The sequence below is a fragment of the Battus philenor genome, unplaced genomic scaffold (assembly GCF_028537555.1).
Source record: "Battus philenor isolate CCGP_79_NKW_IND1 unplaced genomic scaffold, ilBatPhil1.0.hap1 SCAF_20, whole genome shotgun sequence".
NCBI lineage: Eukaryota > Metazoa > Arthropoda > Insecta > Lepidoptera > Papilionidae > Battus > Battus philenor.
The window spans coordinates 10683613-10708040 of record NW_027181683.1 but is presented as its reverse complement, the minus strand read 5'-3'; the positions used below and the strand labels follow the sequence as shown (position 1 = coordinate 10708040).

Sequence of the window (24428 nt, the reverse complement as noted above, 5' to 3'; positions counted from 1 at the left end):
CTGCATTATAATTACGATGTTTGACATTTATCAGGGGCTAACCATTTGTCGCCAGTGATTGCTCTCTAATTTAATTATATGTTATTCAGAATGATTCAAGTCACTATATTGTCGACGTTTCAGAACACTGCAAAGCATGGGCTTGCACTAAAGATATCTATGGGGATATACCATAATCGCCATACATGGCAGGCTGGTTAGCAGTCGTAGTGTGGTATAATGGTATACGGAGGACACTGCTATCCATTCTTTCGGAATTTTTTTGTGAGTAGTGGTAATCCTATTTAATTAATGCACAGTCTGAATTATATAAGATTGTATCTCGGGAATTAAACCCGCAACCTGCTATCGCACGTCACAATCCTCTACTGATAGGTTACAGAATGAATCAAAATTAAAAAGATTTTTTATATCAAATGTCTTTACTTATATTGTTAATTTAATAAATAATTATTGTCCATAAGGATCACTAAACTAGGACATGCGCAATGTGTCAGTCAGAAGTTATTTTCGCTCTTGTCATCCAAACGAACCCTCCGGCATGAGGAGACCTGAAACAATTGGAAAATATCCACTTCATCATCATTTTCATCACCATTATAAAAGCACTCTATATCCAGAGTTTTCTGACGACCTTAACAAGGTCACGTGTGCACCTTGTGGGTGTACATCATTTTCTACTATTGAATAATAAACGGTATTATGCACATTGCGTATGATTTCACCGACAAGGTGGACAGACAACCTTGACAAAGTTCAGACTTCGGATGCAAGAAGTCTTGAAACGAACCTATTGCCTATTTAATGGAATCAGGCGTTACCTCGCGGAAGTCCATCCTAAGTAAGAAAAGGACCAATATATAGCCACTTCCGCACATGCAGTGGTAGTCGTGCAATGAAATGCACCGCCCGCCAGCTCGCTGATAAATGCGTATGCGGCAAACAATGCGAATCACACAACCGCCACCACCAAATTACTCAACACGTGTTTCCTCCTCCTGAAGATGCCCCGTGGAGGGGTGAAGTGGCTAAATATTGGTCCTTTTTTTACTTAGAACCTATTGGAAATCTAAGATGGAGGCCCAGGACCAGCTGTGAACAATTGACGGTGAAACGTATTTTATTCGGGTCCATTAGAGATGCTGTACAAACGATGTTAAATTTTAATTCGAATTTGTTGTTTTTAGTCAATTCATTCTCATTACCTGCTATGCACGCTGTCATGAAGCAAATACCGCAGCCCGTGAAGAATGCGCGCACTACGATCTGAGAATTAAATAATTTTTGTTAGTGATCTTTGAGAAGACATTACATATTAGTTAATTATATAGGATGACCAGTGTAAAACTTTAAAGGGGTGAACGTACAATTCATTCGACAGCAAAAAGTTTTCGCACCTATTTTCAATCATCTTGTACAAAGTGATCAATCAGAAATAGAATGATACTTAATTTATTGCCCCGCACCGAGACAAACTAATAACTACAAGCTGTACAAAGTCTGCAGGGAAAGATATTAAACAATAACTAACTTTAATAGGTAGTAAATCAATTTCGAAAACTCTTTTTCTTATTATTATAGATATAAGATATTCAAGCTCGTAATCAAAACCCGGTATTTGATATACATTATGAGCATCGGTAGCGCAACAGCAGAAGACTGAGACTTGAAATCGTAGGTCACAGGTTCAATTATAAGATTGTAAAATAATTCACACTTTATTCATTAATAACTCGTATATAGGGTTGCCACTGATTACAAGTTTTCAGAGGATGGGCAGGTGAGTCCTCTGCGTATCATAATACTACACTATCATCCTCAATCCACCTGCTAAGCTTGGCGATTATAGTATATCCTCAGTAAGAAAAGGACCAATATTTAGCCACTTCCGCACATGCAGTGGTAGTCGTGCAATGAAATGCCCCGCCCGCCAGCCCGCTGATAAATGCGTATGCGGTAAACAATGCGAATCTCACAACCGCCACCACCAAATTACTCAACACGTGTTTCACCCGACCACGGGGTATCTTCAGGAGTTATGTTACACCGATTAGTGCCAAACACAGAGTCAATGATGACTGCATGTGCGGAAGTGGCTAAATATTGGTCCTTTTCTTACTAAGGATGGACTTCCGCGAGGTAACGCCTGATTCCATTAAATATATAGTATATTATATCCTCACATAAATATCTTTACAAGAGTCTTACGCTATAGTGGGCCTCTATCGGCTGATGTGATGATGATAATGTGCAAGGCCATGGATCGAAGACAAGGACACGATTTTTGCAGAACTTTCTGTTTTGTTTTGAAAGAAGAAAACATAATTCTCGTTGGAAAAACCCCTTTTAATATTACCACTGCTATGACGGTCTTGAGTTCCGTATGACTAAGTATATATGTTTAAATAGACAAGACTTACACTGGATAGGGTTTCCCTCTGGTTGGGAGCCATAGCGGAGATGACGCCCATCATGATGCCCGCAGAAGATGGGTTGGTGAAGCCGCAGAGAGCGTACGTCGCGATCAGTTCGCCACGCGACTAGCGGGGATTTACAATACAGTTTATTTATTTACACTTTATTGTACACAAAAACTATATATAGAAAAAATTAAAAAAGTAAATTTAATATATTAACACAGACATTAACTAAAACAAAAAGTTACAATTTATACACACATCTTTAGGTGGTCGCAGAATCTCTACCAGACATCCTTTGGATGGAAATGGGTGACATGAAGGAGAGAGCAGTTTAGGTTGTACAAAATATAGAAAAATAAAATTCTTAATATACTGCAATTTATACATAATACAATGCCTTTACATAATACATTATGTCTAATATTTATTTCTTAACGTTTACAACGGGCTCGCAAACCGCTTTTGCCGTGCACGATGTTAGAAACATAATTTCTGTAAAGGTTTTACGACCCTTGATTTAATAATATTATTGTAGAGTAGTTATTACTAAATGAGCGGTAAACATCAATGGTTTCGGATGAAGTAAGTGCTGGTAGCCTTACAAGTTTCACTGCTTTATTAATGGTGAAATTATGAAACAAAAACCCGCAAGTTAATAAAAATTCCTTATCGATTTTTCTAGAAAGTATTTAATACGATATATAAAACCCTCCCGGACTTTTTTTTTCAGTTTTAAAATTTGTTTTTTTGATTCATTTACATAATTGATATTATAATGTATACATTAAACATTGTTAATTTTCATTTGAAAAGAGAAATTGTTGAGTTTCTGGTGGACTCTCCTCAGGAGATCAACTTTCAGAGCTGGTAGCAGCTTATTACTTGATATGTTAAAATAAGTAACGATTCAAAAGTGCGTGTAAACACCTACTTAAATAAATATATTATGAATTTGAAATTCTCTTTACTTACCGAGAGCAGTCCAGCTTTCTTCATTTCACCCATTCGCTGGTAAGCAACGAACTCGTTCACTACGGTCTTCAGCCCCACCAGAGTGCCTACATGCTCGCACTCATCCCACGGTACGCCTGGTGTTGAAAACATGACATTTAATCATCACCACACATCCAGAATTAAATGTACAAGGCTTGGTCTAAATTTACACATTGTAATTTATTTTTGTACTCGTGTATGATGCGGTAAACAAAGTCCTAATCATTTATATAGGTTGATTGGTTATTGGTGCAAAAGCTTTAAAGTCGTGAATGTACACCTTATTTGTCACCAGAAGCTCTATAACTTTTACTCATATTTCCAACCACCCTGTATAGTGATCAATGTAAAACTCTAATGGAAAGCGACAGAAGGTTACCTTGTGGCAATATAGTCTACGTGGAAAATGTTTTTATTACTATATTATCATTACTTTGTTAATTATGTTTCGAATCAATGATTTATAAACAGAATGCACCACGCATTAAATGACAGGAAATGAGATATATATTCGCCCCCTTTAAAGTTTTTTACATCTATAACCAATCATCCTGAATTAATATAAAAATATGTGTTTATTCACGCCACCGAGATAACAAGTAGTCACGGACGTATACTGATTACTCAATCATTCCGTAAATACAGGAACACTAGACTGTAACACTTCGCTACCACACTTCAACGCTATCATCACCATCGCTGACGAGGTTGCTCCTTAAATTCCACTAGGAGATCATTTCTAGACGGTCAGTCGCTGGGTGTGGAGACAAAGAGAAATTAAAGCTACATGAAGAATGAGCCTCTTTCGTAGTCGGTATTTCATCTCACCTTCTGCTGTTTGCAGTGAAAGGTGCAGACGCAGAGAGACACACGATAAGAGAGAGACCAACATACATACACAACTCCTCTCCAAAATTGGTCATATGAGAACATTCAAGAATAATCTTAGAATAGAAGAGTTTAAAGTACCCATGAGCCAGCAGAGCGGGATGAAGATCTTGCCGAAGATCCACTCGAGGTTAATGTCGGGGTTGCCCAGCAGACCGCCGCAATACCCCAGCACGCCGTTCAGGAAGGATATCACCGCCACGAAGGCCACCAGGTTGGCAATGATGTTCATAATTAGTGCTATACCATTAGTGGCGCCGCGGGTAGCCGCTGATAGCGCAGACTGGTCCTCTCTGGTGACAATGGGTAACACTAAGAATATTGTTACAAAATCCGAATTTTATTTCAAAATTTCTGATTAACCTTTATACAGGAGTATATTGCAATAAGCAATGATCGCACATGAAAGTGTTAGCAATTTACTACTACCTTCTCTTGCGATTAACAATAAATTAGCCAAATCTATTAACGGAAATTAGGGGAACTTGTGCCCAGCGGTGGACTTCCTGTGGTAGAAATGATGATGTTGTATACCCACATGTGGACAGGCTGCAAGTTGTCAACGGCTGTGCGGGAGCGACGGCTCTCTGGCAACATGAGCTTGCCGTAACAGATCGCGGCAGGCGCCGACATCACGCTAGCAGTCACCAAGTGAGCTGGCTCCGCCCCGAACGCGATGTACGCCGCCAGGATGGTACCTGCACAGAGACGGTGTATTCAGCAATTACTACAATCATCAAGAGCCTAGTTATTTTTAATACACAGAGTGATTGCCGTGACACAGTCTCTTGACTTGCACGGAAGGCTAAGAATATAAACACCAAAAGAACAACGCGTTGTAGAAGTTAATAAGAATGAGGTTAATTTAGTTTTAAGAGATTTTTAAGTATTAATATAAAAAGAACAATGTGATGTAAATTAAAATTTCAAATTGTCATAAAAAATTTTTTAACTAAAAACTTTTCCCTTCCTTTTATTATCAGGACAGGAACCAACCCCTCCAACTTTTAACTTCCCTCTCTCATCCTTCACAATTTCTATCATTCAGCACACATTCAAAATATAACATTCACCCATAATACATTTACGCATCGCCTCCCATCCCCAGCCACACTTCCCGTTACATGCTTTTGTTATGCTTAATTACGTCATCCATCACCCTGCAACAAAACCGTAAGAAAGTATAGCGTCTCTCCTCCCCTTCTAAAAGAGAAGCGACGTTGCTGCAAGCAATGCTCCCATTCCTACTTCGCAAGCCACTCTAAACCCTCCATATACGGGACAAGTAATTGTGTGCACCACGGTTTAGTCCACCGCTGGGTCACAGATGCACGAGGGTCTCTCTTTGAGCTTAAACCTATACAGGTACTCTGAGAATACCCTATGCCACGTGTCCATCTCTACTATGCGCAGAATACGGTAGGCCCTCACGGCGTCCGGGAAAAACTTCCTCGTGGTCGAAGCCATCTCGCCTTCCTTATTCCTCCTATTCCATTCGCCAAGCGTATCCAGCCTTAGCTGTCGCTTGACGAACGAAACGGGACACTCCTCGTATTCCGTTCTTTTTTTAATCTTTAGGGCCGCGTCTTCGGCCAGCATTACATCATACAATATTACATATGTATTTAATATAATAATAAAGTGATCACTATTAAATAAGGTACATTTAATTTTTTTTCTATTTGGATGGGAGAGGTCAATAACTTCTGACAGTATAAAGTCTGCACGGACAGATAGTAAGCAATAATTTCAATATGTAGTAATTTGCATTATGGAAACGCTTTTTCTTACTACATTATCTACTGTTTCTGAAACCGTTCATTTTTTTAATAGGGTGTACCGAACATTAATAATTTACAGCAAACGATAAATATACATTCACACACTTAATGGTTTTTCACCTATCACCAATCACTCTGTATACGTAAAAATGTAGAAACATTGTGAACAATATCAGAAAGCTGCAACAAAATACGTTTCAACTCTCTCCGATATATGAAAAAAACGTGTTTTGGAGTACATATTTGGGTAATTGTCGTTATTTGTTTTTGCATTAAAAATACCTAAATTTACTTCGTTCATCTTTGCTTCCCGCATATACAGTGTGATTGGAAAAAGGCGTAAAAGATTTAAAGGTGTATATAGCACATTTGCTGTTAATTAATATACGGTATATTTTATACGAAAATTAGTGGTATGAAAAATAAATAACGTAATAATAATATAACTGTAAATAAAATGAGCGTTTTTTCGGATTTTTCTTCGGATTACTACATATCAAAATTTACTATTGTCTATTATACATAGCAACTCCGTAGATTCCGTAACATGTGTAAGTTAAGTGTAACAATCGGCGCATCTTTAGTTGGAAGAAGATAACGGATTTCCTGCCCCGAGACGGAGTCACGTTACTGACAGTGAAAAGTATTCCAAGTCCATCCATATACAGCTTATGTAGGAACATCGGGAAGGTTTAATCGGTGCAAATCAAACATAACCCGTCCTTGCTCACGCGAGGACATGTATTCGTACACATTGGCTACATGCTAAAATGCCAAAAAATTTATGCAATATGATTTAAAGTGTGGTTTGGCAATCTAAGTTTTTTTTATTTGCTATTTGCGAATGTTGAAGTGTTTAAGCGATTTAGATGTTCAATAGAAACTAAGACTTGCCAGATACCGTTGCGAAGCCCGAAGCCATCACCACGTGCAGCTCAGAAGGGGTCAGCACCGACAGGTAAGGCTTGATTATCAGCACCGATTCAGACTGCAGGCACAAAATAAATTATTATGAGCTTATTATATTAACAAGACATATTGAAGTCACGAATCGGGTTTATCTCGTTGGGCTTAAAAAGAAAAAGGAGAAATTTAAATTTGAAAATCTAATTTCTAATAAATATGTGAGTGATGATTTATAAGAGAAAATCGACATCTATGATGGAAAATACCTTTTCTTTATTATTTACATATTCATGGATTATTTCGCTATTTAATGAGAAGGAATCTGACGGTTGTAACACGTAAGAAAAGGACCAATATTTAGCCACTTCCGCACATGCAGTGGTAGTCGTGCAACAAAGTGCACCGTCCGCCAGCCCGCTGACAAATGTGCATGTGGCAAACAATGCGAACTACACAACTGCCACCGTCAAATTACTCAACACGTGTTTCCCCCCTTCACGGGGCATCTTCAGGAGTTATGTTACACCGATTAGTGCCAAACACAGTCTGTGTTGAAGTGGCTAAATATTGGTCCTTTTCTTACTTATATATATATATATATATATATATATATATATATATATATATATATATATATATATATAAGTGTACTGTATAAAGGTAAAAAATCCTTTTAATAGCTATCACAAAAAATATCGGACTTTGTTGAGGATGCTTCTTAAACGTTGAAGGAGAACATTTCAAGTAGTTCAACTTGATTGTAGTTTCTACCAAATTGAGCACTTCTAGTATCCAAATCTACCATCACCATACCATAGTATCCAATACTACCATCCAAAGTAGATGATAATAAAAACAGTCTATACATGACGATTTATCAACACGTGAGAAATATATAATTAGGCTAAGCAATTAAATTTGTGACCTGCCCGAGGAAAACATTGGCGACAGCAATGACGCTCTCGCAGACGGTGGTGGACGTGATTACTCGCAGCAGATCGCCAAGCTTCAGACAAAACCACTGCAGCGCACCCCAGAAGAATAGCACCTCCACCAGCATACTGAAGAAGAAGATCACCGGCAGCGTCTGCGGAGAGAATGCGAATCTTTAAAACGATTACATCGGATGCAGAATATCCATAATCCAATATTATAATAAACTAAAGTCATCATTATTATCATTATATCCTCGTTGCAGCACATCCGTTGGAAGAATCCAAAGATCGCTGCGACGCCCGGTCCTGCTCTGTTCGCATTTAGCGTCTTCTCAACTTAAATACTAAGTGAAAGTTTACTTTCTTTATCAAGTTCATCAACATCATTCATTAGGCTTTGAATAACAACGAAATTTAAATACCAACAGCTGAAAAAGAACCAGGTCATGAAAAGCTATAGTATTATTAGTATATTATAGTATAATTTACAGAGCAATTGTGGTATCGTCAGACCGTCTGATCGGTCTTGCTGGAAATCTATGGGAGAAGCCAGGCTCCTACTGAAATGATGACGATCATAATATGGTCACGGAGTTCGTAACAGCTTCCGCCATTTATTTTTCAGAGGCATGTCGCACGCTCAAACTTTGAAGATATTTTGTGGAGGCTATCAATTTATTAGTCCATCGTCGTATTTTCAATAATTTTATTATAAACACTGGTTTAAGCACTAGCTTAGTGGTGAATGATTACTTTGCAATTATAGATCGTGGGTTCTATCTTTCTTTCTTTCGACACATTTTTGATTAAATTTATAACTATGTCATTATTGGTAACTGTTTAATAATCATCACAAATGAGTTAGCGTAATGAAAGAGCTGAAATCATTTTCTTCAATTTCTGAATTGAAACTTTTTGCGACTAAGTGTGTGCTATACCAGTCACCAATTTGAAAAATTAAAAAAAATTATAACCTTATCTATTAGGAAGCTAAAAGCATCATAAAAGAACTGTTAAATAGATCCTATTTACACACCGACAGTAGAATGAAAAGCAATAATTATATTGAAGTAACTAATATATTCAAGTCATTTAAATTTTCTTTTTCCTTTCTTAATCTAAATTGTATAATTGTTGTAATATAAACTTACGACTCTTATATTTTCGCATAAATTAAAAAAAAATTGCTAACGGGTGGCATAAGAGTCGCTAATAACTTTATCTAATCTTCACCTGTACCTTTCACTTACCAATGTTAAATGACGAAATACGTCCCTGAAAGTTTTTAATTGCGATAAAGAAAATTACCACACCTTGCGTGGAAATAATTAAAACTTACACTGAAAGCAAACACCCCTTCAGTTTTGACCAGGAAATCACCGAACACGAACGCAGCGCCTTCCACACCATAGGACAGGAATGTGGCCACCTGGACATCACACAACGGACATTTATTACACTGTGTAACTGGTTGCATCAACGACCGACTCCTTATTAGATAAAACAAAAAAAAAACAATAAAAATTAAAATAAATTATTCTTTGTGTGGCTGCCACTCTTGAACTTATTATCGCCCAATTGCTGACCTGTGACTCACACCCAATGGCACTGATTAAACCAAGAGAGAAATGTCATCTTGTTGACAGCTGAAGGATTCGGACTAGCTGTTAAAGTTAACTGCGGTGACAAAGGTTGCCACAATGAGCCACTCACACGCCGCGCAACTGTGGGAACTCTACACGGTCTTTCGACAGATGCATAAATAGCTCTATAGTTTTGTCTATACAAACATTTAGAATTAGTGTTCCGTATGGAACAGACATGCGGCTTACATAACACAGCCTTTTATTTCATTTAGCATAAAGAACCTCTCTACTCCTATGGTTTTCACACATTTCGAACAAAAAAGTTGAGTTGATTGTCATCACCTTGATAAAATAATGAAAATAATGATAGTGTATGTAACACATATTCGTTAAATGTGTGCTATATATAAAAAAACTATGTAACAAGAGTGGCCAAACTGCGGCTCGCGAGCCAGTTCTTTGAGCGATTATTTTTGGCTCCGATTGATTGTCGAATTATTTAAATATGTAAATTTATATAACCTATGCGAGCTCCTGGGAAATCAAAACAAATGACTGGTGTGAATATTTGTTATTCCACCATAAAATTATTGAAATCTAAACATCGATCACAATTAACCGGCATCTTAAGTATTATTAGGAGTGTTGTCATATACTTGTACCATTATATATAATTTCAGTGCCCATTTTTTGTTTTTTTGTCATATAATTTCAATAACTATAATTTTTGTAAAAAAAAATTCGCATGCGTGTATTAAATGCGTATTAAAAAATTTTCAAATTTCGAACAATGGCTTGCACTATCAAAGAGCTTGGCCATCTCTGCTATATAACTATGTAAGTGTATATATGTTCAGTACATATAAACATAATTTATACTTATCGTTAATATTGTTTGGCATTTCGTGACTTGCAATTAGATTTAATGATTACTGCTTGGTGATAAGCTGACCAACCTTATCTACGTAATATTATTTATATCAACAGAAGAATGTACCGGTATTTAAATCATTATTATTATATTAAGGTATGTGAATGCAAATTTAAGATAGATAATTTTATAGAAATTTTAAAAAAGATATTGTCATGAGTTCCATTCATTTTTGCATTTTTTTCGAAAATATATTTGATATATTGGAAACTCAGTGTTTCAATTCTTTTTTATTATACATGAATGACAACAGAACAACTCAGAACCATATGAATTACACCTGTTTCCATCCAACCTATATAAAGTGATTGCTCTGAAATATGTTTCATTAATATATTTTTTCTATTGCAATACGACAGGCCAATAAATTTTGAAAGTGCAAAGTCTATAGGTCCAGATAGTAAAGAATAATTAATTTAAATATGTATCTGTCCGAATTTTTAAAACGTTTTTCTGTTGTTATGTTACCATTAAGTTATTCATTATTTCTGAAATTGATTTTTGGAAAGGGTGTACCATATATTAATTAACAGCAAATGAGTTATAAATACACCCCTGTAAGGCTTTTACATCTATTACATATCAGTTAAAGAATATTACCTTATCAGAGAAGCACTGCAATGCAAGTCTACCAGACTCCCATCTGATGAAGACCAGTCCGAAGATGAATTGAATTAGAAGCCCCATGCTAACCGTGCGCCATTTCACCCGCCCCGGGCTGGCCGAAAACGCGAAACCTGAAATCATTATTAAAATAAATATAGAAATTTCGATACAAATATATTTGAATTTGTTTTAATTACAGCACCTGTCAACCACAATAATTAATGTAAAACTTGTTAAAAAGGTAGTCGTGTAAGTTTAAATTAATAAAACGACATTACTTTCCGGTCCCCCTGACATACACAGCTCAATTGATGTTAACAGTTTAAAAAGTATATCAACTCGAATTTTCTACTTCTGTCTTAAAATAACTCACCTAAAAATAAAAGTACAATGAGACCAAGCAATGAGATCAGTCTTTCAGGAGCGTCCCTGGTGTCGAAATACAAGAATACGGCAATCGCAGCGAGCACTGCCAACGAGAAACACCATCGGAACCACCTGAAGGAAAAACAAAATATTAAAAAAATGACAACCTTATCCATGCCTTGAATCTAACAAACAACAAAGAGGTGTCATGTTGCGGTACTTGATTAGAACTTGACTATAAAGAGTGATTGTACCATAGGACCCCTTTCGAAAATCATCGACTCACAAATTTTATTATTAATGTGAATAAATTTTAGCTGTATTTACCCATAAGAGAAAATTGTGTAAGTAAAATTGTAAAAATTATAAAACGCTGTCGTGCCTCGCAGCTGGGAGAAGAAAGATCCGTATCAAATAGCGTCAACCCTCGACCAACTATCTGCGCTTAGTAAAAGCGAAAAAAAAATTGTAATAAAACAATAGCGATACAAATTAGAATTAATAAAAAAAATACAGAGTGATTGGTTACAGACGTGAAAGGCTTTATAGGGATGAATATAAAGCATATTTGCTGCCAATTATTGTATGGTACACCCTATTCAAAAATCAATTGTCGCAAATATAATAAATAGCGTAATGATATAACTCAGTCTAACCATAAAAATTATTACAAGGAAAAACATTTTTTTTATTTTACGTACCATTTATTACTGTTACAGTGTGTTCGTTCAATATATTATTATAAAATCATTAAAATATATAAAGGTTATTTGAAATGGTCTTCATTGGCTGCAATACAGTCCTTTAAACATTGATGTTAGTTATCAATATCAGCTTGCAATCGGTCTATAATAATTTTTTACTGCCGAGCTTATGGATTGTTCTAGGAACTCCAAATTATTATTTTTTTTATTATTTTTGTGGCCCTCGCTATTGGAGGCCTCTCGTACCCCTAATTAGTTGGGATCAGGGTCTTTGTGTACAAAAAAGTTTTTCAGATTTTTCATCTTTATTCTTCACTCGCTGTCATACTTCTCAATTTCTTTTATTCTTACCTCATTTCCATCATAATATCTTTCATTTTGTTCTTTCATTCCTTCTTGCTTTCATCGCCTTCCTTCCATCATCTTAGCTCCAGATTATTATGGCGTTTAGAGCAAGCTTTACGCTCTAAAACTGACCAAAAATCATAATCCAGTGGGATAAGATCACAATTCAGTGAAGTACAATCAGGACTAGATGCAAACCAGTCTTCAGCTCTGATGAAGTCCGGAACGTTCGTTTTTAACCAAGATTGGGTGGATCAACCTTTACACTCGGTGCTAAATCTCATTGAAAGGATCATACTTGGCTATCAAAAATGGCTTTGTTAAAGGGCTGTTGTTAAATAATTTATTGATACACATGTGCCGATGTTTTCATGTTTTTCAAGAATATGGTTCAGCCACTCCATCATAGCTTACACCCCACCAAACCATCATTGAAGTAGAATAACTCCCAAATTACTTTTTTGAATAATTGAGAAACTTCTTAAGAGCTGTCAGCATAAACACGGTCAATTTGACTGATAAAATATTACTCAATTATAAAAAAATTCTCATCCGTAAACAAAATTTTTCTGTGTCCTTCCTTTGCGTACCGCTTAAGTACACACACCGGCACAATTAGGAGAACACAGAACAAAGGTTTTTTTTAAAAAAGTTTTTGTAAATTTTGAGATCTAGTTTTTATTAACGTGTAAGTATCCTCATAAAAAATAACATACTATAAAAATTTCACACTTTTGAAGTGCAGTGGCAGGTTAAATGGTTCTTTTAAGAATTTGCTGACATCGAGTGTCCTAATTGTTTAGAACTGTTGATTAGAACTTTGTTATATATATTTTACTTTTTATTTTTTTCATATTTTGCTTCATATTTGACGTGTTCCTTTCATATTCTTTTCGATTTCAATTTATCGAAAATTTAATTAATGCAAACCGTATACATTGTGTGGCTACACATCATATAAAGATGAAACATTCCAAATTTAAAAATGGTATTTTGTTTATTTTTAACTATAACAGTATTTATGGCCAGACTAAGTATGCTGTAAGTAAAAGCGTTTACGAAAATCGAATTACATGTGCTGACAGAAGTTATTGACCAGGCGCATTGTAACAGAAAAAATAAAAATAATGTTACCCATTTCACAGTGATCACTTAATTTATTGAATAAATGTAAAATAAATAAATTAAACTTATGTTTTATAATACTGACCGATGCAACTGTTACACTACAATGTACAAATAAAGCACTTGAACTATTTAACGCGCCTATCAAATCAAACTAGCAAACGCTCGAAGTTTAAATATAAAAATAACATAATTACACGTTGACACATTTGACAACCCACACATTGACCTGCAATAAAGGTTATAAAGGCCAACCATGTCGCTGTTCACCAATAACAATAATACATAAGAGTATATAAAAAATCTAAATATCTGTATTCGAGTAGGCATTCTTATGCACTTTTAGAATCGTTGATTATTTTAAAATTATAGGTTATAAGCTACCTCCGGCTCGGAATAATGATTTACTAAACCGGACGGAAACTTATCAGTTGTTCTTTTTAAATTTAACAATGCTTGATGTGTACAATATAGTATCCAACACTTAAATGAGTCAACACACCAATTACCACACTTTTCGATTAACCAAAAACTCATAAGTGCTGTAATAAAATTTATATGAAGTTAAACTCTTAATTTAAAATAATTTTAAACTCGTAAGATTTATTGTGGAACTTTATTACATCAGGGGGACTGGAAAGTAATGTCGTTTCTGTCGACATATTTTACAGAAAAATGATTGATTTTTACTGCTATGGCATTGAAAATTTATATACTGGATAGCAAAAAGTTGTTGATAACGAAGGGAATATATTGTTGATTAGAAATAAAAACTTGTTAAAAATGTAGTCGTGTGAATTTAACTTAAGAAGTCGACATTACTTTCCGGTTGCCCTAATATAGGCGTGTCACTCAGACCCATTTAGTATTTGATAACCTTTTAAAAACGAAATCTAAGCATTTTAAAATTTATATTTCTTATATTTGTCATCTGTCTGTCACTATTATACAATAATTTGTATTTGCTGATAAAAAGATGCTAACAAAGTTTGCTTTATTATCTAATGCAAAGTAAAAATAAAATGGAAGCTGAACACCCCTTACCCAAATTTCCAAAGGTACAGACACAAATTCTCCACCCTTCTCCAGACAGTCCTCTCGAACCATCCACCGAAGTACCTCTTCACCACGAGAAAGTAGATGATGAAGAAGTATATTATGCTGAGAAAGGCAATTAAGCTGCCGAATCCATGGCAGAGCTCAAGAGGTTTGTCGCCTGTCAAGAAAGTCAGTAAGTGAAGGTTACTTGTCTTTGAAGACAGAGGGTCAAGTGAATGTAAAGTTTTTGCTGGTATTATATAAAACCATTTAACAATTAGATACAATTATTTTAATCGCTTTTATTTAACTATTTAGTTAATGTACCGTAAGACAATAGATGATTGTAAAAAAATAAAAATGCGTTTACACAAAGCTCCTTTTTTGAAATATATAAAAGCAACAATAACTGTTAATTTATCAACATTTTCAATTACTTTTAACATTGTGGTCTTGGTTCAAGAAAAAGATCTTTTTCGATGTATTTGATACGATTGTCGGAAGAAACATAACAAATCACGAATTGAAATAGGAATAAATAAAATGGAAGTCCAATAATACATTAAGTGTTAGGCTAATAAACATAAGCTATAAACATAGAGCAAGAAAACTTATTATTACTAGCTAATAAGGTAAATTGCGTATTATTTTAACTTCAACAAGTTTAGTGAATAAAGTGTAGTTATGAATGCCTCCAATAAAATAACATATTTAATTATTCTTGTCTATTTACTTACTCTTTATTGTACATTTAATAAATATAAAAAGAAAGAACACGTTATCAGATTTGATTGTTGGTTGCAAAACTCAATATCTTCCAGACAAAACCATTGGATGGACTTAGTTAATAAGAAAATATGGAGCGAGCGTTCAACAAGCTATAGTTGTTAAAAATACAGAATATAAATGTAATATAATAAATAAATATGTAACACATAAAGGAAAAATATTACTACATAGTTTAATCATCCATAAACTACGTATTTTAAGTACAATATATAAATATATGTAGCGATAAGCAGAAGTATACATCCATAGTTATTGTAGTTTACAAAATATTACAGTGACAAACGGTCAAGCAATTATAATTTAAATCAATATATTTAAATAGTAAAAGAAACATATATGAACATCTAAGCGTGTATTTTAATAATAATTATGTTTTATTATTTTAAATATAATACAATACTTACTATAATTAAGCCAGTAATATAGGCATCCGAAGAAAAAGCCGAAGATTAGGCCATTGAGAACGAAAATTGAAATTGTCTTCATAGCCGAGCTGTTTTTTTTAAGAAATTCCTCCGTTGAGTTGCCAACCTTATACAATGTCACTTCTAGCCAGCCAGTTGGTTCATAGTCCAACTTTTCATGGATTACCTGTAACATTTGCTTAGTAAATAAACTCCTAAGACTAAATAACCTGTCTGAAGAAAGATTAGTCAATTATTTTTATACAAAAATGTTCTAGAATACTTAATACATCTCCACCGAAGTTAATAGATATGTTATATTTAACAGTAGATAAAATGGACATCTAATGGATTCAGGCGTTACTTTGCGGAAGTCCATCCTAAGTAAGAAAAGGTCCAATACATAGCTACTTCAGCCATGCAGCAGCAGTCGTGTAATAGCAAAGACTTGGTGTTTGGCACTAATTGGTGTAACATTACTCCTGAGGATGCCCCGTGGAGGGGTGAAACACGTGTTGAGTGATTTAACGGTGGTAGTTGTGTAATTCGCATTGTTTGCCGCATGCGCATTTATCAGCAGGCTGGCGGGCGGTGCACTTTATTGCACGACTGATGCTGCATAGCGGAGGTAGTTATTTATTGGTCCTTTTCTTACTTAAAACCTACATCATCATCGTCAATTTAAAATCAATTCTTCAAAACATTCTACCAACGAGTCAAAGTTATAACTTCGACAAACTACTTCTTGCAGATAAGGTAGACGGTAAAAAAGCACGTGGTAATCTACCAGCCAGTCTGATCAAGTTAACTCTATATCGAGACCCTTGTTATTGAGTGAAGAAAGCAGAAGTTAGTACGTTATGGAAAGAGCGAGTGATCGATTCCGTCAAAGCGTTTGTAGACGGACACGATCTTCAGTGAGAAAAAATGATTAAAGAAAAAAAAGAGAAATGTTAAAAAAATTGTGTCATCTGAATGTGTCATCCGTTTAAAAGAAAACGAAGAAACGAAGATAAAGTTATTTGCGAGGAATTTTATGAAAATGGATGTTTTCATAGAAGACTAGTTGTGCCCGTGACTTCGTTCTGCTAATTAGATCACTTACTGCCAGTATAAGTCTCGTCAAGATCGATCCAGCCATTTCAGAGATAAGCCGAAACAAACAAACAGACTGACAGATAAAAATGAAAAAAATGTATATTTATTATATGTATCGTATATACATTGCGTGTTTTAATATAACAAACAGACACACCAATTTTATATATTTGTATAGATTATAGAATCTATCAAAGCATTGTTTTATACGGGAGCGAAACAAAGTTTATAACAGCGTCAATACATAAAAATAGTTACTTAGTATAACTGTATATACAGCCATGGTCATATTAATATTAATATTAATATTAATATTAACACACACACAGTATAGTACATATAATAAATATAATGTACTATTAAATATTAATATACATATTAAATATAAACTAATTGGTGGATTTTTCTAACTTGCGTGTTGTATATTTAGTCTCACCTCTCCATTAGTGTCTGCATCCTTTTTCTGCATTTCGCCCATTTCGACGAGTGTTCCATCTGCTGTCTGGAGAAACAATACTCATTGATATTACCAAAAATGTCACTGCTTAATTAGGGCCACTTTGGCTAGCTCGACGTTTCAGCCCATAGACGCCCACCACAAGGCGCAGGTTTCCCTCAAAGACATCTATGGGGGAATATACCATAATTGAAAAAAAAAAGTCTTATATCCCTACATATGTAGGGATATAAGACATTGACGGACATATTATTTACCTTATTGATACATGTCGCATTATTTAATATAGAAAAACACAGGCTTTTCTTCATTCAAACTAAAGAAATACGTTAAGTATAGAGCTATACGTGAAACTTAGTGAGCCGTACAACGTGATATACATAGATATAACACTAACAGTTCCCGCCCGATGATTTAACTTCAAATGAAGCGAAAGTAAGACTGGAATGTGCGTGCGCAGAATTTCGCTATGCCTTTGTTGATAAACAGAAAGTTAAGTGGTTGGTAAGGGCGTGTTTACACGATATCGAATAAGTCTACAGTAGATTAAAAAATACGATTAATTATATTTGTTGCAAATCGTAATTTTAACAACAGATGTTAAAATTACCAACCAATTACCACAGAATTGGTATTGTCAAAAGATCTGTCGTAAATATAAAAAGAGTAAACCGTATTTCGTCGTAGTCGTTTCAGCCGATAGACCCACTTCAAAGCTTATGCCTACCCCAAAGATATTTAGTGGTAATATATCATAATCACCACGCTGAGCAGACGGGTTGGATCGCAGTTTATTATTATGATACACCAAGGATGCTGCTGCATCCTCCGAAATCTTGTTTCCGAGCAATAGTAATCAACTAAGTAATGCACAAAGTGTAAGTTATTTAAGATTTTACCCTGCGATTGAACCCGCAACCTGTGATCGCTTGTCTCAACCCTTGCCGCTGGGCTATCACTGCTCATACCGTATACCAGCGATCATTTTATTTCGGGGTTGGGGGACCGGAAGCCGCTTCCAGAAACGTATCGAGTGGAAATGTTTTTATCTATTACCAGGTTATATAAGAAAAAAAAAGTGTTGTTGTTACCTAAACATTCCTGGTGTTTTAAGAAAATATATAAAAAAATATTAATCGAATTTATCAAGCCGTTCTTGAATTTTGCGGCTAGCAACACATTGGTTTATAATGTTTATTTATATAGATTAGGTAAAATTATCTTATTATATTTCAATTTTATTGTTTTAAGCCGCAGTTATTTATGTTATCACTTGTAAATATTTTCTTGTTTTCTTACTTATAAGGTAAAATCAAAACCGAAATTTTCTTGAAAAACTGTATCTAATTTGTTTTTTTCATGGCCCCTGTTTTTGTACGTCTCTCGTTTACCTCATTATATTGTTGAGTCAGGGACTTTATATTTTCGGGTACATTATTTTTTCATTTATTTCTTTATTCATAGTTTTCATCTTTCTTACTCCACAGTATCTTTCACTCTTTTTATTTACGTTCATCCGTCATAAAACCTTCCACTTGTTAACATCATCATATATCTTTCTATTACATTTCCAAAATATTAAAGTTTTTTTTTTAAATGGAATCAGGCGGTTTTTTGCGGAAGTCCATTCCGCACATGTAGTCGTAGTCGTGCAATAAAGTGCATCGCCCGCCAGCCTGCTAAATCACTCAACACGTGTTTCAACCCTCCACGGGACATCTTCAGGAGTAATGTTACACCGATTAGTACCAAACACAGAGTGAGCCCAACTAATGATGGTAGTTGTGTAATTCGCGTTGTTTGTCGCATGCGCATTTATCAGCGGACTGGCGGGCGGTGCACTTTGTTGCACAACTACGACTGCATGTGCGGAAGTATCAATATATTGGTCCTTTTCTTAATTATAGTTTTTATCGTAGTATATCACAGTTTTCTCATTACATCGAATTACTTTTCATGTTTTTATGTTATTTGTCTAATTTATGGTTTACCTTTAATTCAATTCTATTACGATGATATTGTGGTCGTTTCAATAACCTCCTATATATTTGCTCTACGATATTTTAGAAATAGTGGACAACACTCATCGACAAGTAGTAGTTTCGTAGTTTCACACTCTATTTTGCTCTCAATCTCCAGCTAATACTCTCCTTTGGATCTTCCGAATACTGGATATAAAGTGAATGTACCTAAATTTTAGGCAAGCGCAGCATAAGTCGTCCACTGACGAAATGGACATATAACCTTGTTAAAGTCTATCGAAAAACGCTAGTTCCAGGCCGCTTCAAACCGGTCATATTAAAAACCATTCAGTGAAGCCGCAGTGGATGTTCTACCGATAAAATGATGATGATAAAATGTTAAGAATATAATATGAGCAAATAAAACATCAATTTTATACAGTCGTATTCGCGTTTACACGTAATAACATTGTATCGTTTTTAATGAGAAATATACAATACATCGATTGATAAGATTTCTCTGATACAGAATGTTACAAAGACAATTTACTATTGTGATGGTAGTCTGCTAGCATGGAGTACAACCAATTGCTGTTGAAAGTTTACTACATTGTATGCAGGTTAAAATTATATGTGATTTCCATTTTAAAAAACAAGATGGCGGTAATGTATCACGTATATGATTGCATTCCTTTAACCATTAAGTTTAAGTACCAATTAAGAATTTGTTTAAAAAACTTTAAAGATCACGACTTAAGTGTGGCTAAATCTTTATGCACGTTGTTGAAGATAAATGGAATTTTAACTATTTTGTTTGTTCATTTTGTAGAAGCATCGCATCTCCAATATAAATATTTATTTGAATGATTGATACATAGTACATAGTATGGTTGAAGATATTTGTGATAGGTAGAAATATCTGTCTAGAAGAAAAATAATGGAAGTGAAATATTTAGTAAATAACTAAATAATAAGTGTATGATTAAGAAATTTCATCAGTTTATTATGTTCCCTCTTTCAGAAGTGCTTTTTTGTAAGCAAGTAAATTGTATATATCATACTACTGTTGTAGGAATCAACAATTATGAAGAAATTTTCGTTTATAAATGGCTAATTTTTAAAAGGAATTAGAAAATTCGTTATTATATATTTCACTGTGTCTGGATTTCGTATTATATATTTCGCATATTAAAAATAACACAGGGTCCATATTATGATCGATGAAATTAATTTTTAGCAACACAATATATTTTTTTATACCAAAAATATCACTAGTCACAGAGTAAGCAAGAATAATCGACATATTAGTAAAAGAAACATGTCTGAATGCAAACGATAAAAACAAATTAATTTTTTGCCCCGATGTAAACATTTCCTTATTTTGTTTTCACTAAATAAGTGGCTTGTATTTTTTTTTTCATTTTAAATTAATTTTGAAATTACGAGTATGTCTTATTTGTGGAAAAAAATCGTTATATTGATTTACAAAAATATATGTCAAGTACCTGTTCGGCAACCGATAACACATTTCTAAAAGCCGTTTCGCAATTTGGTACTTATAAAAATGTATAGCATACTCTCATGTATTACTAGGTATATTAATTGTATATTATTTTATATTTTTCCCGCTGGTTATGTACACAAGCCAATAGCGTGTGAAAAAGTCATGCAATTGACTTAACACAACAGTCTAAACCATGGTTGCACAGACTTTTTAAGACTAGGGGCCACTCGGGCAAATCCTGAACTGATGGCGGGCCGGCCGCCAGAAGTATAGGTAATTAATTTTTTTTGGTTTTATTCTGGAATAGAATTCAACATTTTTCGAATGTACGAGAGCATTATTTTTGCTGTCGGCGGGCTACCAGTATTCGACCGGCGGGCTGCGGTCTGTGCATCCATGGTCTAAACAGTCTTTTGTTTGCTCCTAAAGTTTTCTACTCTCAAAGGATAGTGGCAAAAGAACGTGCCCAATGTACTTTTTAAAATTTCTTTTCGGGTAATCCTTGAAGAGTAGAAAACTTTAGAAGGAGACAGAGATGCAGACAGTGTGCTGACGGTTCGACATCTGTTTTCATTTTGAGTGCTATACTTCGAAAACACGAAAACACTGAGCATAAATTACTAGTAAAGCGTAACAAATACATCACATCGTTCTTGCAAGCGACGGTCGATTGGACCGAAAGATTCTAGAAGGGCGACCACGAACCGGTGGACGCGGCATAGGAGGCGTTGCCACTAAGTGAACCGATGCGACCGATCATCGTGGCAAACTTTGGGGAGGCATATCCTTTTCAGTTGCCGTTTAATGACTGACATAATGAAAAAAGCGTAAGTATAATATTTTTTCTTTCAATTATTCCTTTTACAGGTTAGCTTTTGCCTATCGACAATGTTACAGCTTTTTTGGTAACCTAATATAAAATAAATAAATAGTGAAAAAATATATACATACTTGTCATATAAACTCATAGAGCCCCTAAATCGACTCTTAGATAAGTTGGACAATAGAATAAGACATTAACATTCTTGTATCGCTTTAAAAAAAAATTCTCGGATTTCTGAAACTTGACTTACACTTAATACAGGCATGTGTAAGTTCAAAATTGGCCTCTAAAGTAAATTTATGATGACACTGAACAAGTTCTGTTTAACTCTCTTTACTTAAAACAAACGAAAATTCTAACTAATAAATAAATAATAGATGAGTATGTGGTTAACACACGTTTAATGCTTTTGTTTGTGTAGTACATTTAAATGAATTTAATTATTATGCTATTTAAGGTACGTCGTTCGTCGTACGTTGGAAAAACTAGTTGGAATCCTACTTCCGCCACGTCTTATTTTTTGAAATTAATTTCAAATCAAATTCGTCAAATTTATTCATCGATAAATTTATATAAAATTTTGTATATTAGAAATACGTTTTGGTGATACCACAGCTGTAGCAAGAAAACATTTGACATTTTTAAAGTAAAGTACATCCCGTTAAGCTATCGTGAACTAACCGTGTTTGTGTTTATTACAATTACAGAAATAGAATGATAACATTATAATTTATTGAGTAAAATAACTCGTCTAGCACTGTTCATTGTATTATGATGTTCATTGTATGATGTTAGACAGGTCTTTGTTCATTTAAGTAAACAGTATGTATTTTGTCATAACTCGTGTGAGATCATTCTTAAAATAACTAAGGGTTGAAAACATTTGGCCCTACCAAGGCGAACTAGGTTTATAAAAGGATGTCACATCTTCGCTAAATACCTTTATGTTTAATTTGACACAAGCATAGAGATATATTTACTTTTACAATATTATCTTAAACGAGACAGAGACATCTTTATGACCATTAAATTTTCGATATGAATTTATCGATTGAAAAATTAGGTATCGAATTGGGATTGACAGCCTATGCAATACTATAAAATATAAACAGAATTTAATACTATAGTAGTAACTGCACCTTTTTATATTTTAGAGTTAAAAAATATGCCACTAAATAGACAAGAATTCTACTTTCTTGAGAAATATTCACAGTATCTAGCTGCCAAACTGTGGAACGTTAAAGTAAAAAAGGTAGCGACGGAGTGCATTATGTACAGTTGCCACATGTAAGGAAAACTGAGAAAATAAAAATATAGTAGTTTAGTTTTGTATTTGCCTCCGCTACATCTTTTGGACGTGAAACCACACTCAACAGAAAGCGAAATCCACTTAAGAAAATATATATGTCACGAACTGATAAAGTTTTATCATGTTGAATTACAATTGGGTTTTATTATAATTAAACATGGCATCATTGTCTTCGTCTTACGTGTTTATTGTACAAAGTTGACATAACGATTATTAACAGCCTAAAACGTCCATTCATAAGGTGAAGATGTTCACTCTGATCGGAATCAGAAGCCAGAAACCACGGAAGGTCGAGATGGGAAAAATCAAAGAAGGCAGAATCATCTCCATCATGGGCGACCACCAATGTCACTCTGTTTTCCAATTTTTTTTCAAAAAGTACAACAGTATGCTATAGGATAGAATAAGACACGAATATAAATTAAAAAGAGTCGACCAAGATCCCAAGCTAGTCATCAATAAAGTAATATAAGTTTTGTAAACAAGAAAATAATAAAATGGCAATATTTGTATTAAAGAAAAGGAGAAATAAAAATTACAACAAATAGTACAATATAAATAAAAACTAAAATTTATTCAATACTGTTATTATGTAGCAAACTGCGGTCTAGGAACGAAGATGAGGAAAGGTAAGTAATGCACGGGAAAAGATTTGAATGTGATGAAAGATAGAGATTGTGAAGAACAGAAAGAAATGTTAATATAAGAGTTCTTTTCATTTATTTATTTACATTTTTGTACACCATAGATAATAAATAGAGGGAAAAAAGTAACTATTCATATATTACTCGAAGCGGTCTTATTGCTCGAGGCGATCTCTACCTGACAACCTTTAGATGGAGATGAGAGACATGAAGGAGAAAGCTTAGGGTATACATACAAGTACATACACCAATACCTCGCTTTGCGTCGTTTCGTTTTGCGTTTTTATTCGAGGTTTCGTCGCTGCTTAATTAGTACTAATTTTCACTGTGCGTCTTAGATTTTCGAGGTTGCGTTGTTTTGGGTTCGAAATCTATGGGGAGGTGTACGTCCAGCTATGGAGGTCTTACAGCTCATAACGATGTCGAATCCAGCATTCAGAAGATCTGGCTGAACCTGTCATAGTTGATTTAATATCTTACCCCATTACTCCGTGCACGCAGACCGTTGGCTTCCATATCATTTATTGTTTCTTTATCCATTGGAATAAATTTGATCTTGTCATAGATCAAAAATTATCGAGCCAGTATGAGAAACCGCTTTGACCGGCTGAAGTAATAAATCATTCTATCTGGAACAAAAAAAAATGTTTTTATAACATATTAATTACATCGATATATTACTTAGAATATGGTCTATTTTTGACATATACCGGAGTCTTAGTTTTTAAACAAGTCCAGGGGTCTACTGCTAGGTTTGCGTGACAAAAATGACAATTCACAATTCGTAAGCGGGGTTCCAGGTAAATTTATCGGCT

At 34.5% G+C, this 24428-nt stretch overlaps 1 protein-coding gene across 1 annotated transcript; it reads right to left on the bottom strand.

Moving 5' to 3' along the window:
- Nucleotides 1–430: 430 nt before the first annotated feature.
- On the bottom strand, nt 431–17412 carry LOC137923117 (uncharacterized transporter YutK-like). The gene is made up of 14 exons (XM_068766280.1): nt 17352–17412; nt 15818–16004; nt 14631–14802; nt 11420–11544; nt 11041–11177; nt 9263–9352; nt 7914–8075; nt 6977–7070; nt 4840–4999; nt 4383–4594; nt 3393–3508; nt 2421–2540; nt 1206–1266; nt 431–551 (listed from the first exon to the last, which is right to left on the bottom strand). Exons 1-14 carry the CDS (start codon nt 17391–17393, stop codon nt 520–522), a joined length of 1710 nt encoding a protein of 569 aa, XP_068622381.1. The 5' UTR covers nt 17394–17412; the 3' UTR covers nt 431–519.
- Nucleotides 17413–24428: the final 7016 nt, after the last annotated feature.